Genomic DNA, 16,464 nt, shown 5'->3' with positions numbered 1-16,464 from the left:
TTTTTATATTTTTGAATTTTTCTCAAAATCTATGAGTTAACCCCCACGAAAATATTGAATTTTTCAGTAAATGCTCTATATACTGAAGCCTATGATCTTTAGTGTTGTTTTAAAATTTCTAAACACATTCTACATTTGTATTAATGTATATTAAACTCTTTTTCATGGTACGTGGGCATCTTTTTAATTTTTTGTCCATTAATTTAGTAGAACTTCGTAATACTCCCTAAATTGGTGGACTAACCACTATAAAATCGCTATTTTCTAGAGAAAAGGAGACAACAAAAGTTTCAAACCTCTTTGACCTTCATCATATGTTAGTGAAAGATGCAAATATGCATTAAAACAGTATTTTCATATTTTTGAATTTTTCTCAAAATCTATGAGTTAACCCCCTACGAAAATATTGAATTTTTCAGTAAATGCTCTATATACTGAAGACTATGATCTTTAGTGTTGTTTTAAAATTTCTAAACACATTCTACATTTGTATTAATGTATATTAAACTCTTTTTCATGGTACATGGGCATCATTTTAATTTTTTGTCAATTAATTTAGTAAAACTTCATAATACTCCCTAAATTGGTGGACTAACCACTATAAAATCGCTATTTTCTAGAGAAACGGAGACAACAAAAGTTTCAAACCTCTTTGACCTTCATCATATGTTAGTGAAAGATGCAACTATGCATTAAAACAGTATTTTCATATTTTTGAATTTTTCTCAAAATCTATGGGTTAACCCCTACGAAAATATTGAATTTTTCGGTAAATGCTCTATATACTGAAGCCTATGATCTTTAGTGTTGTTTTAAAATTTCTAAACACATTCTACATTTGTATTAATGTATATTAAACTCTCTTTCATGGTACGTGGGCATCTTTTAATTTTTTTCAATTAATTTAGTAAAACTTCATAATACTCCCTAAATTGGTGGACTAACCACTATAAAATCGCTATTTTCTAGAGAAACGGAGACAACAAAAGTTTCAAACCTCTTTGACCTTCATCATATGTTAGTGAAAGATGCAAATATGCATTAAAACAGTATTTTCATATTTTTGAATTTTTCTCAAAATCTATGAGTTAACCCCCTACGAAAATATTGAATTTTTCAGTAAATGCTCTATATACTGAAGACTATGATCTTTAGTGTTGTTTTAAAATTTCTAAACACATTCTACATTTGTATTAATGTATATTAAACTCTTTTTCATGGTACGTGGGCATCGTTTTAATTTTTTGTCAATTAATTTAGTAAAACTTCATAATACTCCCTAAATTGGTGGACTAACCATTATAAAATCGCTATTTTCTAGAGAAACGGAGACAACAAAAGTTCCAAACCTCTATGACATTCATCATATGTTAGTGAAGGATGCAACTATGCATTAAAACAGTATTTTTATATTTTTGAATTTTTCTCAAAATCTATGGGTTAACCCCTACGAAAATATTGATTTTTTCAGTAAATGCTCTATATACTGAAGACTATGATCTTTAGTGTTGTTTTAAAATTTCTAAACACATTCTACATTTGTATTAATGTATATTAAACTTTTTTCATGGTACGTGGGCATCTTTTAAATTTTTTTCCAATTAATTTAGTAAAACTTCATAATACTCCCTAAATTGGTGGACTAACCACTGTAAAATCGTTATTTTCTAGAGAACGGAGACAACAAAAGTTCCAAACCTCTATGACCTTCATCATATGTTAGTGAAGGATGCAACTATGAATTAAAACAGTATTTTTTATATTTTTGATTTTTTCTCAAAATCTATTAGTTAACCCCTACGAAAATATTGAATTTTCGGTAAATGCTCTATATACTGAAGCCTATGATCTTAGTGTTGTTTTAAAATTTATAAACACATTCTACCTTTGTATTAATGTATATTAAACTCTCTTTCATGGTACATGGACATCGTTTTAAATTTTTGTCAATTAATTTAGTAAGACTTCATAATACTCCCTAAATTGGTGGACTAACCATTATAAAATCGCTATTTTCTAGAGAAACGGAGACAACAAAAGTTCCAAACCTCTTTGACCTTCATCATATGTAAGTGAAGGATGCAACTATGCATTAAAACAGTATTTTTATATTTTTTTGAATTTTTCTCAAAATCTATGTGTTAACCCCTTACGAAAATATTGAATTTTTTTGTAAATGCTCTATATACTGAAGCCTATGATCTTAGTGTGGTTTTAAAATTTATAAACACATTCTACCTTTGTATTAATGTATATTAAACTCTCTTTCATGGTACATGGACATCGTTTTAATTTTTTTCAGTTAATTTAGTAAGACTTCATAATACTCCCTAAATTGGTGGACTAACCATTATAAAATCGCTATTTTCTAGAGAAACGGAGACAACAAAAGTTCCAAACCTCTTTGACCTTCATCATATGTAAGTGAAGGATGCAACTATGCATTAAAACAGTATTTTTATATTTTTTTGAATTTTTCTCAAAATCTATGTGTTAACCCCTTACGAAAATATTGAATTTTTTTGTAAATGCTCTATATACCGAAGCCTATGATCTTTAGTGTTGTTTTAAAATTTCTAAAAACATTCTACTTTTGTATTAATGTATATTAAACTTTCTTTCATGTTACATGAGCATCGTTTTAATCTTTTGTCAATTATTAGTAAAACTTCATAATACTCCCTAAATTGGTGGAATAACCACTATAAAATCGCTATTTTCTAGAGAAACGGAGACTACAAAAGTTCCAAACCTCTTTAACCTTCATCATATGTTAGTGAAGGATGCAAGTTTGCATTAAAACAGTATTTTCATATTTTTGAATTTTTCTCAAAATCTATGAGTTAACCCTTACGAAAATATTAGAAAAAATCTGTAAATGCTCTATATACTGAAGCCTACGACATTTAGTGTTGTTTTAAAATTTATAAACACATGCTACGTTTGTATTAAAGTATATTAAACTCTCTTTTATGGTACGTGGACATCTTTTTAATTTTTTGTCACTTAATTTAGTAAAACTTCATAATACTCCCTAAATTGGTGGACTAACCACTATAAAATCGGTATTTTCTAGAGAAACGGAGACAACAAAAGTTCCAAACCTCGTTGATCTTCATAATATGTTAGTGAAGGATGCAACTATGCGTTTAAGCAATATTTTTATATTTTTGAATTTTTCTCAAAATCTATGAGTAACCCTACGAAAATATTGATTTTTCGGTAAAAGCTCTATATAATGAAGCGTATGATCTTTAGTGTTGTTTTAAATTTTCTAAACACATTCTACATTTTTATTGATGTATATTAAACTCTCTTTCATGGAACATGAGCATCGTTTTAATTTTTAGTCAATTAATTTTGTAAAACTTCATAATATTCCATAAATTGGTGGACTAACCACTATATAATCGCTATTTTCTAGAGAAATAAAGACAACAAAGGTTTCAAACCTCTTTGACATTCATCATATGTTAGTGAATGATGCAACTATGCATTAAAACAGTATTTTCATATTTTTTGAATTTTTCTCAAAATCTATGAGTTAACGCCTACGAAAATATTGAATTTTTCGGTAAATGCTCTATATACTCAAGCCTATGATCTTTAGTGCTGTTTTAAAATTTATAAACACATTCTACATTTGTATTAATGTATATTAAACTCTCTTTCATGGTACGTGGGCATCTTTTTAATTTTTTGTCAGTTAATTTAGTAAAACTTCATAATACTCCCTAAATTGGTGGATTAACCACCGTAAAATCGCTATTATCTAGAGAAACGGAAACAACAAAAGTTCCAAACCTCTTTGACCTTCATCATATGTTAGTGAATGATGCAACTATGCATTAAAACAATATTTTTATATTTTTGAATTTTTCTCAAAATCTATGAGTTAACCCCTATGAAAATATTGTATTTTTCGGTAAATACTCAATATACTGAAGCCTATGATCTTTAGTGTTGTTTTAAAATTTCTAAACACATTCTGCATTTTTATTAATGTATATTAAACTCTATTTCATGGTACGTGGGCATCGTTTTAATTTTTTGTCAATTAATTTTGTAAAATTTGATAATACTCCCTAAATTGGTGGACTAACCACTATATAATCGCTATTTTCTAGAGAAACGGAGACAACAGAAGTTCCAAACCTCTTTGACATTCATCATATGTTAGTGAAGGATGCAACTATGCATTAAAAAAGTATTTTTATATTTTTGAATTTTTCTCAAAATCTATGAGTTAACCCCTACGGAAATATTGAATTTTTCAATAAATGCTCTATATACTGAAGCTTATGATCTTTAGTGTTGTTTTAAAATTTCTAAACACATTCCACATTTGTATTAATGTATATTAAACTCTCTTTCAATGTACATGGGCATCATTTTAATATTTTGTCAATTAATTTAGTAAAACTTCATAGTACTCCCTAATTTGGTGGACTAACCACTATAAAATCGCAATTTTCTAGAGAAACGGAGACAACAAAAGTTCCAAACCTCTTTGACCTTCATCATATGTTAGTGAAAGATTCAAGTATGCATTAAAATAGTATTTTCATATTTTTAATTTTTCTCAAAATCTATGAGTTAACCCTACGAAAATATTGAATTTTTCAGTAAATGTTCTATATACTGAAGCCTATGATCTTTAGTACTGTTTTAAAATTTCCAAACACATTCTACATTTGTATTAATGTATATTAAACACTTTTTCATGGTACATGAGCATCTTTTTAATTTTTTGTCAATTAATTTAGTAAAACTTCATAATACTCCCTAAATTGGTGGACTAACCACTGTAAAATCGCTATTTTCTAGAAAAACGGAGACAACAGAAGTTCCAAACCTCTATGACCTTCATCATATGTTAGTGAAGGATGCAACTATGCATTAAAACAGTATTTTTATATTTTTGATTTTTTCTCAAAATCTATGGGTTAACCACCCCCTACGAAAATAATGAATTTTCGGTAAATGCTCTATATACTGAAGCTTATGATCTTTAGTGTTGTTTTAAAATTTCTGGACACATTTTACCTTTGTATTAATGTATATTAAACTATTTTTTATGGTACGTGGGCATCTTTTTAATTTTTTGTCAATTAATTTAGTAAAACTTCGTAATACTCCCTAAATTGGTGGATTAACCACTATAAAATCGCAATTTTCTAGAGAAACGGAGACGACAAAAGTTTCAAACCTCTTTGACCTTCATCATATGTTAGTGAAAGATGCAAGTATGCATTAAAACAGTATTTTCATATTTTTGAATTTTTCTCAAAATCTATGAGTTAACCCCTACGAAAATATTGAATTTTTCAGTAAATGCTCTATATACTGAAAGATGCAAGTATGCATTAAAACAGTATTTTCATATTTTTGAATTTTTCTCAAAATCTATGAGTTAACCCCTACGAAAATATTGAATTTTTCAGTAAATGCTCTATATACTGAAGCCTATGATCTTTAGAGTTGTTTTAAAATTTCTAAACACATTCTACATTTGTATTAATGTATATTAAACTCTCTTTCATGGCACGTGGGCATCGTTTTAATTTTTTGTCAATTAATTTATTAAAACTTCATAATACTCTCTAAATTAGTGGATTAACCACTATAAAATCGCAATTTTCTAGAGAAACGGAGACAACAAAAGTTCCAAACCTCTTTGACTTTCATCATATGTTAGTGAAAGATGCAAGTATGCATTAAAACAGTATTTTCATATTTTTGAATTTTTTTCAAAATCTATGTGTTAACCCCTACGAAAATATTGAATTTTTAGGTAAATACTCTATATACTGAAGCCTATGATCTTTAGTGTTGCTTTAAAATTTATAAACACATTCTAAATTTGTATTAATGTATATTAAACTCTCTTTCATGGTCCGTGGGCATCTTTTTAATTTTTATAATAAAATTATTTAAATAAATCATATATATAACACAAAATAGTTTAAATAAAATTGGAATATTAATAACTTTTATAACATTTTTTTTTAATACTTATAAAAATATGAGCACGGAAAAATCACATAGTAACCCGTAATAAAACTATTGTGCTGATGACTTGGAATAATTAATATGTGTCTATAACCTTCCTCGTATAGTTTTAAAATCCGAAAAATTACTTGACATTATTCCTCTTGATGGTTTTTAGAAGAGAAAAAAATTGTCATCTGAAAAAGAAGAGGGGAGATAGTTGGATTACTCCTTGATAATTTAGACTTTCTCTCATTTATAAACTTCCTCGTATAGTTTTAAAATCCGAAAAATTACTTGACATTATTCCTCTTGATTGGTTTTAGAAGGAAAAAAAATTGTCATCTGAAAAAGAAGATGGGAGATAGTTGGATTACTCCTTGATAATTTAGACTTTCTCCCATTTATAAAAAGAAGATGGGAGATATGTTTTAAATTTCTATTAGCTAATAAAAATTTAATAATTTATTATTCATTAAACGTATAACTCTAGTATTTAATGTGAGATCTCAAATGCAAAATATCATTTTGCAAAGAATAATGTATATGTGTTGGATATTTAGAAATTAAAAATTAATGTATGATATAGTAGTAACTTCTAAATCATTATTTTACTTTATCATTACACTCTTTAAAAATTTAGAAGGAGTTCTAACTTTTAAAATTTACATTTAAATGATTACCATTTTAATAAATACCTTAATTTTATTAATAAAAAAATTAACTATCATAAATTATTTATAAATGTTTAAAATTATTTATAAAAAAATTATAAACTCATCCTCATCCACTAATTACTAAATTCTAAACAGTAAAATTTAAAACTTAAATATTATAATTGGGATTTACTATTAAGAAGAAATAAATGAGAAAATATATCATTGGAATGTTTGGGAGAAAAATATATTCCTCAAACAAAGAATACTAGAGTAGTATTTTCCTAAACAAACTACTATCATATCTATTGAGTATTATGTTCGATATGTCACAAAAGAAACAAAAACAACAAAGCAAAGCAAAGCAAAACAAAAGCGAAAATTGATCTTTCATACGTGGTGTTTCTGAGCCAGCTCCGTCCTAGGCCTCTGTGGCTGCAGCTTCTTGTACTTCAACAGCAGCCTCCGTCTCTGCTTTAGCTACCTCCTCCGGCGTTTTGCCGTTGGTCACAGGTGGCACCAAAGAGTCAAACTTGTCTGATTTGCCCAACACAATCTCAATCTGCGCAACACACAACAACAAACCCCAAAAGAATGTAAAACAAGAAGTCAAAAGTTATTGAAGATGATGATGCTAAAGAAGAGACGTGCCTTTGCCTTCTGAACCATCCTTCCTTTAGTCTCGTCTTTCATTCCCACAGTCGATGTCAACACTTCTGTACAAAGATGAAAACAGAATCTTGAATTAGACGAAATCTTTTTTTTCCACAGAGGAGATGCTAAAGAGAGTTTCTACGTACTCTTCTCTGTAGCCAATCCATTATTCTTCAGGATCTCAGAGATGGTCACCACAGTTGTGATTGCTATGCACAAAGCAAACAGTTCAATACGCAAAGAGAAAGGTAAGTTTAAGAATTTGTAAAGAAAATAAAGTCATGGTTAAAATCAATACCCATTCCAAGCGCAGAGAGTTCGACCTCATTGTGTTGCTGCATGTACCTCTGCATCAGAGAACAAATGATCAAACGAATCAACTTCTCTCTTTAGAATCAAAAATCCATCAAAAGTTTCAAGATCAATCATGAATCATCACTTCAACTATTCAGTAAACGGTTTAGAAAACAAGATCTGGCAAGCAAACTCAAATTCCAGGCGAAGAATGATGTATACTAATCAGTGTTCAACTATCTACGATCAACAATCAAGCGGATCTCACGGTTCCCTAATCAAATCGTAGATCCGGTGAAGAAACTACCATACCTTGGCGAGATTAACGTAGAAGAACAAAGGTTTCTTCGTGTTGGAGACTTGGATCCTGTTCTTCTTGTGAGTCTCAACAGTCGCCGGCGCGAGGATGATGTTTCTCTCCGGTGCGGTGATCGGTGCCGGAGCCGGTGTCGCTACTTCCATCGCCATCACTATTTCTTCTTTCACTCTTATCTCTCGCTGGCGGGAAACGTTCTCTGTGATCGTTTCGGTTGGTTTACTCTGGAAAATTAGAAAACCGTTACGAGGCGTAACGGCATTTATATAGCACCTGACGCGCTCTTTGTGACCAACGAAAACGTGACACGTGTTCGTCTTCGATTGGTTTGTTGACCGAGTAAAGAGCGAAAGACGGATTGGTTCATCTCGCTTCGAATGCTTTGAAATTACGATATTGCCCCCGATTTTTGTGAGGTCTTTAGCGGTTGCGTATGGGCCTGATGTTATTTTATTACTGGATTATCGAGTGTGAATGAATGATTTGGTTACACACATTCATTCTTGTTTGACGATGGTCTACATATATTAGTGAATATGCATGGTGTCTTTGTTTATTATGGTCTCCAACATCACTCGTAACGAGGTGGTCCATATCCACAATGCACAGACCAATCTCGTTGGTGGTTAGCATTTTCGTAGGCAAAATCTTATTCGGGACCAATTTGTTGGACCAACTGACCGATTTGTCTTTTGTTTTATATTTTCCCAGTATGAATTTTGCCGCCAAAGGATAATCTGATTTTGAGTTGTGACATGGGTCCTACGTTCTTCCAATGCAACGTGGGTCCTACGTCATTCAAATGAATAATTAATATACCAACATAAAGTTTATCTAATGAAAAAATTCAAACAGGTGAAAATACACTCGTTTAGTTTATGTTTGTAAAAAATATTGTTATCATGAGCATTGAAATGATTAGATCATAAGAACATGTACTAAAAGTCTAAGAACAAATTGTATGGTCTACTAGGTACAATGGTAGACGCCATACTATATTCAACCTCAACACTTAAACAAAGCTGCAGAATTTAAACTAAGCAACGAGGGAAAGTATGGACTACTCTTGAAGTTTGAACTGCAGGACAGGAAACATTTTTTTTAAACGAGTAACATTGTCACATTGGTATTTATTCCTTCTTGTGGCTTCAAAGCCGTGATAGTTATTGTATGATTAGTTTGAATTTCCTTTTCATTGGGTTGTTAGAAGTTGCTTATAGTGGATCTGATTACAAAGAAGATTACACATCTGGATTCAAGCTAATACATCTAGATTAAGATAATTATTTAGATTTGGTAAATTTACTTCTAGACAATTAGTCATGAACTTTTATTATTGCCAAGTGATCACAGCTTTATTAGATATCCTTAAAAGAAAATTAAATTTAAGAAATTAAAGAAATAATATAGTAATGAAACTTTTATATCAAGATAAGTATTGACGGTAGAGAATGAGAATACTACTACTAACTATACATTTAAAGAAAAAACGAAACTAATCAACTAAGTAAGGATTTATTTATTTCAATAAACTAAGAGCTTTTCAATATTTAGGGTGAATATATTTCTTCAAATATTGGCATGAAAATGAATGAATCTTATAGAGTATATAGAAACTAATTATCAAAGTGATGTAAAGCGCCAAAATTCATTTTTTATAATAAAATAAATAAATTTTGAACCAATAAATAACCAAACAGCTTAACAAATCAAACACATCTCCAAAATAGTCACCGCCCAATAGAAATTCTTCTTTTTCTTGAGAGAGAAAGAGAGGGAGACAAGTTTGGTCTGGATAAAGACATTCATTTCAAATTTTGTCTGCAAAATTCTCACGGGCGTTCGGAGACAGAGGTGGTGCACAAGAATCTCTCCCCCGTCCCACACAAGACTCGTAAGAAAACAATCTCTTTTTTTTTTGTCACCCTGTTCTTCCTTGAAAGTCTGATTCTTTTCTATAAAATTGTTCACAAAACCTTAAGAATCTCCTCTATCGTTTCCCACCTGGATTTCAAATTTCACATTTAAAAAAAAAAATTTTGACTATTTCTCCATCTGGGTTTGTTAATGCGTGTTGGTTTCCACTTTTGAATTGTTCTTCTGCGACTCTCTCTTTATCTCTTTGAACCAATCCTTGTTCCTTAACCAATCTAACTTTTATAAAGCTGTAACCTTTATAAAGATTGAGATCTTACATAATTGAATTGGGTCTTCGGAAATCTGTGTAAAAAAAAGAGACTCTTTTGTTTTGTGTTCCGTTCCGTAGTGGAATGGGAAGAGAAGTTGTTGAGGTGCTTATGGACCGAAACGCCGGCGTTTCAAGCGGTAGGGTTCACGTTGCTCCTAAGATAGCTGCAGCTGCGGAATCTGAGACTGAGGAAGAGATTGAAGTCAAGGAATGCACCGAGGAGGATTCTCGTTCTGAGAATAAACCAAAAGTTGAAACTGGAGCTCAAAACTCGCCTAAAACCCCTAAAGTTCCAAAGGTAAAAAAAAAACTCATTTCAGACAAACGACGTTATGTTTTGTAATTAGTTTGAGAGGTGTAAATGATGTGACTTTACCTGTTTGTTCAATGTTCTGTCTGCAGTGTGATGCTCCTCTTCTCCCGGTGAGGAAGCCCTTGCAACCAGAGAACAAGAAGCATGTAGATGAAGATGATAATGTCTCCATTGCTTCTTCGTATGCTTTGCCTGCCTCTATCACTTGATCATTATCTTGTTTATGTATAATGTTCCTTAACGTTATTAACTCACAGCGTGGCAACTTCCTTGAGGAGGGCCAAGTCCGGAGTGACTCATGGAAGCGCTCCAACGTTTAGGAGTGCTCAGCGTGCTGAGCAGCGCAAAGAGGTAACTAAAAATCTTCCACCTTTGCACTCACTAATATAAAGTCTACTTTTTTATGTTTATTAATTGATCATTTTTTGTGGGGTTTGTGTGGTTTTAGTATTACCAAAAGCTTGAGGAGAAAAACCAAGCGCTTGAAGCCGAAAGGAACGAGCTTGAACAAAGGCAAAAGGTAAAGTCCATATAGTTGATGCAGTCTTTTCTAAATCTAAATGGTAAATTCAATGTTTTTTTGCAGGAAGAACAAGAAGCAGCGTTGAAAAAACTTAGAAAAAATCTCAAGTTCAAGGCTAAACCTGTCCCCAACTTCTACTACGAGGCGCCTCCTGCCAAACCTGAACTCAAGAAGGTATATTTAACTCGTATATGTTTGTTCTTGTGACAAAAGTAGCTTATGTTATGTATATTTCTAGGTGCCTTTGACCCGTCCCAAGTCGCCAAAACTCATCCTTTCTCGGAGAAAGAGCTGCAGCGACGCAGTCAGCTCGTCCTCGTCCCGTGAAGAGGTGCCGAAGACAGCATCTAACCGGAACCGACACAGCACCGGAACAGTTCAGAACAAGATCACCAATGCTGAGCACGACAGCCCTCGCTCCAGATCAGGCAAGGGTAAAAGTGGGCTTAAACCAGTCAACGAGTCCTTGGAAGAAGCTTGTGAGGCTTGAAATGACGATGATTGATGCATTTGTGTCGTTGGTCTGTGTTTAACTTTGATCTCACTGGAGAAAATTTAAAATTCAAAACAAAGACTCTTTGTTTTTCGGTTATATCCGGTATATGTGGTTGGTTCACAATGTAACCGTCTTTCTCGGATTTTTATTTGTAACGTGAAACTTTGATGTTGATTGTTGAAGAAAACTCCTAATGTTGAAAATTTGTATAATTTTGAGTGTTTTCCGATTAATCAAACAAAATATTTTACAATCGATTACTGATGGATTAAGTTCCGGTTAAGAGAAATTTTATAATTTTCTAACAAACTTGTGATATATCCAAAGAGCAAACCACAGTGGAAAGCAAAACCGGCACCAAACATTTAACCCTAAACCGGCAATCAAAATAAATAAAAATCCTAAAAAACCAAAACCAAACCGAGTGGTGTTTATATCCAGAGAGCAAACCAGTAGCAAGCAAAACCGACATCAAACATTTAACCTAAACCGGCGATTAAAATAAGTAAACCCTAAAAACCCAAAACCAAACCGAGTAAAGTCAATAAACCAAACCAAACGCTAGCACTTTCCCGACCACCGCTTGAATGTTTGCCACGGTGGTGGGAAGCAGCAGCAGCACCGCCAACTAACGGAATCACTCCTCTTCCACCTTTGCGGCCTCCGCCTCCACCTCCACCGAAACTGCGTCCGCCTCCACCAAAACTACGTCCACCGCCACCTCCGCCGCCTCTGCCGCCTCCACCGCCCTTTTTAACAACGACAGATAAATCCGCCGTTTTGCCAGCGAAAGCTTCACCGTCCGGCTTCGATTCATGATTTGGAGCAGCGGAGATCGCTTGAAAAGAGTGGTTGTGGTGGAGATAGACTAAAAATAGAAAGTATAGAAGCAAAAATGCTTTCCGACAACCCATAATTGCTGTCTCTTTGCTTTTTCTGCCACTTCCGTGTTTCTTCTTCATTTATACAGGTTGTAAGAAAAGGGTATAAACGTAATTTAACGAATTTCTTAGAGATAGTTTCTTTAAATTAAGTTATCTTATCTTAGCCGCCCTCCTTCCAAAATTCACAACCTAAACCATGGGCCTTCTTTAATCACTCGGTCTTCTTAATCTCTCCAACCTCTGAAGACGGATATAAGAAGACGGAGTGCAAACGGATATAGATTATGAGATATGAGTGATTAAACCATGGCCACTTCTTTAATCACTCCGTCTAAGAAGCTATCAACTTATATAAAGCATTCTGATTCCCAGAAACGGATATATAGATTATGAGATATGAGTCTAGCCAACAACAAGCATTGGTGTTTGGTTGGCCTTACTTTGAGTTCAGCTAGTTTAATTTTCAAATGATGGCTTGTTGTTACAGAAAAATGGAACTTTGAGGATCTTTTGGACAAGTCTTTGGCTACTGAATGTTAATATCTTTTACTAGGTGGAATTTTTGTTTTCTTGGTGGAATGTTGTTATTGAGATTTATGTTGTTAAGGATCATATCCGTCTTTGAGCTCGTGATCACACCAGAGGAAACGCAATGAGAGTTAGAAACGGAATGACAAAGCAAAGTTTGGTCTTCATTTGTGAGTCCAAGTGTTCTTGTAGTATGTAATGGTTTGTCTTAAAATGAATGGCCTTCTTGTTGCAGATCATGGAACTTGGATATTTTTTGAACATGTCTTTGGCTGTTCATTGTTAATTCCTCAAGTCGTAACAGCTTTTTTTTAAATGAGAAAAAAACTTGTCTTTTGTTACAGATGAAGTGTCCAGCTTCAACTTTTACATAATTTAGGCTATGATATGAACAATACATGTAATCTCTCTAACCACAGACACAAAACGTTAGAGAAGAAGTAATCTGATGAAGAGCCCTTCTTTGTACTTGACAGCTTTTGAGATTAAACAGGAGCAAGCTATCATGTGTGTTGTTTACCAAGCTACTACTCAAGGTCCCAAACTTGCACACACTCGTCTCCTCCTGACAGCGAACATTATGCTGACACAAAGATCCTCCCATCGTAAGGCTTTTAACTTATCTTGCTCTATGAACCTGACTCTGATACCAAATATAGTCTCAAAAATTGTATATGATCACAATAAAGAACTCTTTTTATTAGCTTAAGAAAATAACTCAAAACTTAATCACTCCAAAACACAATCTCTAAAACTCTTGCATCTTCTTATATAGACTTTAAATTTCCTAAACTCATAAAAACTAACTCTCCTAAACATATCTCGATTAGGATTCGTGTAACTTGTTCGCCAAGTTAACTTTATGATTATCTCCAACAACAGCCTTCCTACCTATACTAAAAATTAAGCTTATTTGGTTAAGTTAGAAAATGCTAAGCTGAAGCCAAATTGTTGATGCTTGTCGGTATTGCCACATAATCCAAGTTCACAAAACGCTCTTACAACTCATGTCAAAGTGGAATATACAATTGCAAACCACAGCTAACACTACAAAGACTAGTTTCTTGAATCCAAAATCATTCTTCTTCAAATCCAAGAGTAGACAGCAAAAAGGACAGGCAGTGACTGACTCTGATTCCATCATGTGTGAGCTGATTGCGAAGACAATATCCTTGAATGGTTATGCTCACCTTCGTAAGTCACAATTAACATCGAAGTTTCATCTACACATCGCTCCACATGCTTCCTTGCAGGACAACCTCTCACACTGCTGCACTTGTAGTATCCCCTGCACATGAATCAAATGAGTATATTGACACCAAAAAAAAGATGAATATATATATATATATATATATATACCGTGGATGTGGTGAGCCCTTGATAGGTTTCTGACCATACTTCCTCCATGAATACTCATCTGGAGGAATATCTGCAATCTTGTTGCTGATTGCAGGCACCTTGATTGATCTTTTCACCCTATGTTTCCTGTAAACAAACTCTAAAACCATTACAAAAGAGATACAACACAGTTGACAAAGTCACATTGCTACAAAGAACATGACCAACCTCTTCTTGGAACAATGACATTTGCTTCGGCTTCCGCATTTCAAACTACCAGAGCACATCTTCCTGGATAATCCGGTTAACTGGAACGAGGTCCTATCGTAGTCCACCACACTAGTATCCATACTAAGAGATGATACAAACGATCTTGATCCGTTTGATGCACTAGGTGTATAGCAGCTACTACCAGATCCATCAAACGTCAGGTTTGCACCGCTATTGCTCCTAGAGTAAGCTATTTGCTGGTGGTTGTGGATTAACTGATAAGGAGGTCGAAAGGGCGGTGGCTTTGACTCCAGTAACGACTTCTCAACACACATTTGGTGGCTAAGTGGGTGACCCAATTGGTGTCTTGGGTCAACGTCATCATAAGAAACAGAGGCTGGAACCATCTGAAGAGGCTCAGGTGCAAGAACTTGAGTGTAATCACTACTCACTTCGTTACCACAGCAAACAGGGCTCTCCAAGAAGATATGCTGAGGAAAAGATGGACTGAACTTGTTGTTGGTTCTTCTAAACTTTCCATGACCTGAACCACTGGTTAAAAGAGAGGCTACTCTCTTGAACTTGGAAACTACTTCTCTTGATTCAACCATTAGAGATTTGGAATCACTGCTGGTTTGTTGTTGTGACAAGAGGTTTAAGACTCCATAACAGCTTTCTATAGCTAATTTGCTAGCAGCTTCAACATCCTCCATGTTTTTTTAGTTTCTTCCACCCAAACTAGTTTTAACACCAAAGTCTTAACTAGAGAGCCAAGAGAATCATACATCAAACCTAGATGGAGTTTACAACTTACAACAAAAGATCCTGAATTCCAAATCCTGGTGAATCTAAACAGACAAGACATGAAAAAGAATGCAACATTTATAGCTAATTAGACCAAATCAAGAACTCAACACCTAAACACTCTATGATAAAACCAATCACCATAAGTTCCTTCCTCAACTAGCTGAATCTTTCCAAATCACTTCACAGGAAGAGTACTGAGTAAAATAGAAACTAAATTCAATTCAAGAGCAAAAATATGAGATCTTTTGTCTATATAAGGTTAGCTCATAAGAAGGAAAACTAAACAAAGAACTCCATGAAAGGAAAACGAGAACCTTTTGAGACACCCTAAGGATAAAATTAGATAATGAGCAAGAAGAAATGACCCAGGGGAGATTAGGATAAAACAAAAGAGAAAGATTGTTCCTGTGTTGTTTGTTGGTTTGTGAGAGATAGAGATGGGTTGAGAAAAAGTGTCAAAGGTTATGACTTTTGCTTTCTCCACTTTGTGGGTGGGGTAGAGTTAGACTTTTCTTTTTACTTAAAAAAATCCCCCCACCACCACACCCACTACACATTTTAAAATATTAAAAGAAGTTCATAATCTTCAAACAGACAAAAGCTAAAGTTGAGTAAACAATGTTTTGTGTTCAAAAAAAAAAAAAAAGAGTAAACAATGTTTACAGTTAGCCCTAGGCATTTTAACCTGAATCCGAAGAACCAAACCGGAACCGACCCAAAAATACCCAACCCGGAACCGAACTGAAAATTTACAAGTATTTTTTGGGTTTAAATTTTTTTTACCCGAAAGAACCAGAACCGAAAAGAAACCGATCCGAATAGACCTGGATCCGAAAAGAACTGACCCGAATAGACCCGATCCGATAAGAATCGATTTGTACCCGACTTAAAAACATGTATATCTAAAACTATGATGTTTTTGTGTTCTATTTTATATATATTATTTTATGATTTAGTTGAAATATCTTTTGTTAACAACATTTGTTATTATTTTTTAACATTTATTAAGTAATATAAAACTTTAAAATGTAATATTTAGAGTTTTAAAATGTTTTATTTGAATTATTAATAGCTTCATTTAAGTTGTTTTGTAAAATTTTAGATATATATGACAAATATTCAACTAAAGTTGATGGAATTGGGTATATCATGTCCTTTTCAGTTCCTAAATACCCGAACCCGACCCGATATGGATCCGAAAAATTACGGGTATTTTATGGATATTTTAACTATAGATCCGAACCGATCCGGACCCGAGAAGAACCG

The 16,464-nt window shown here is 33.2% G+C and overlaps 4 protein-coding genes across 4 annotated transcripts; 1 reads left to right on the top strand and 3 right to left on the bottom strand.

The window, feature by feature from the left end:
- Nucleotides 1-7,062: 7,062 nt before the first annotated feature.
- On the bottom strand, nucleotides 7,063-8,152 carry LOC125587665 (uncharacterized protein At2g34160-like). Its single transcript, XM_048758559.1, has 5 exons — nucleotides 7,908-8,152; nucleotides 7,600-7,648; nucleotides 7,448-7,510; nucleotides 7,299-7,363; nucleotides 7,063-7,209 (listed from the first exon to the last, which is right to left on the bottom strand). Exons 1-5 carry the CDS (start codon nucleotides 8,061-8,063, stop codon nucleotides 7,069-7,071), a joined length of 474 nt encoding a protein of 157 aa, XP_048614516.1. The 5' UTR covers nucleotides 8,064-8,152; the 3' UTR covers nucleotides 7,063-7,068.
- A 1,403-nt stretch (nucleotides 8,153-9,555) lies between these two features.
- LOC106453094 (protein WVD2-like 1) lies at nucleotides 9,556-11,643 on the top strand. Its single transcript, XM_013895327.3, has 7 exons — nucleotides 9,556-9,805; nucleotides 10,178-10,397; nucleotides 10,502-10,593; nucleotides 10,670-10,763; nucleotides 10,861-10,932; nucleotides 10,999-11,109; nucleotides 11,174-11,643. Exons 2-7 carry the CDS (start codon nucleotides 10,182-10,184, stop codon nucleotides 11,423-11,425), a joined length of 837 nt encoding a protein of 278 aa, XP_013750781.2. The 5' UTR covers nucleotides 9,556-9,805; nucleotides 10,178-10,181; the 3' UTR covers nucleotides 11,426-11,643.
- A 61-nt stretch (nucleotides 11,644-11,704) lies between these two features.
- Nucleotides 11,705-12,408, bottom strand: LOC106454350 (keratin, type II cytoskeletal 1-like). The gene has a single exon (XM_013896481.3). It carries the CDS (start codon nucleotides 12,391-12,393, stop codon nucleotides 11,944-11,946), a length of 450 nt encoding a protein of 149 aa, XP_013751935.2. The 5' UTR covers nucleotides 12,394-12,408; the 3' UTR covers nucleotides 11,705-11,943.
- Nucleotides 12,409-13,781: 1,373 nt separating this feature from the next.
- Nucleotides 13,782-15,641, bottom strand: LOC106453090 (probable WRKY transcription factor 39). Its single transcript, XM_013895322.3, has 3 exons — nucleotides 14,410-15,641; nucleotides 14,203-14,328; nucleotides 13,782-14,131 (listed from the first exon to the last, which is right to left on the bottom strand). Exons 1-3 carry the CDS (start codon nucleotides 15,102-15,104, stop codon nucleotides 13,984-13,986), a joined length of 969 nt encoding a protein of 322 aa, XP_013750776.2. The 5' UTR covers nucleotides 15,105-15,641; the 3' UTR covers nucleotides 13,782-13,983.
- Nucleotides 15,642-16,464: the final 823 nt, after the last annotated feature.

The sequence above is a fragment of the Brassica napus genome, chromosome C5, assembly GCF_020379485.1.
Source record: "Brassica napus cultivar Da-Ae chromosome C5, Da-Ae, whole genome shotgun sequence".
Lineage (NCBI taxonomy): Eukaryota > Viridiplantae > Streptophyta > Magnoliopsida > Brassicales > Brassicaceae > Brassica > Brassica napus.
This window is presented reverse-complemented; position numbering and strand designations above follow the sequence as displayed.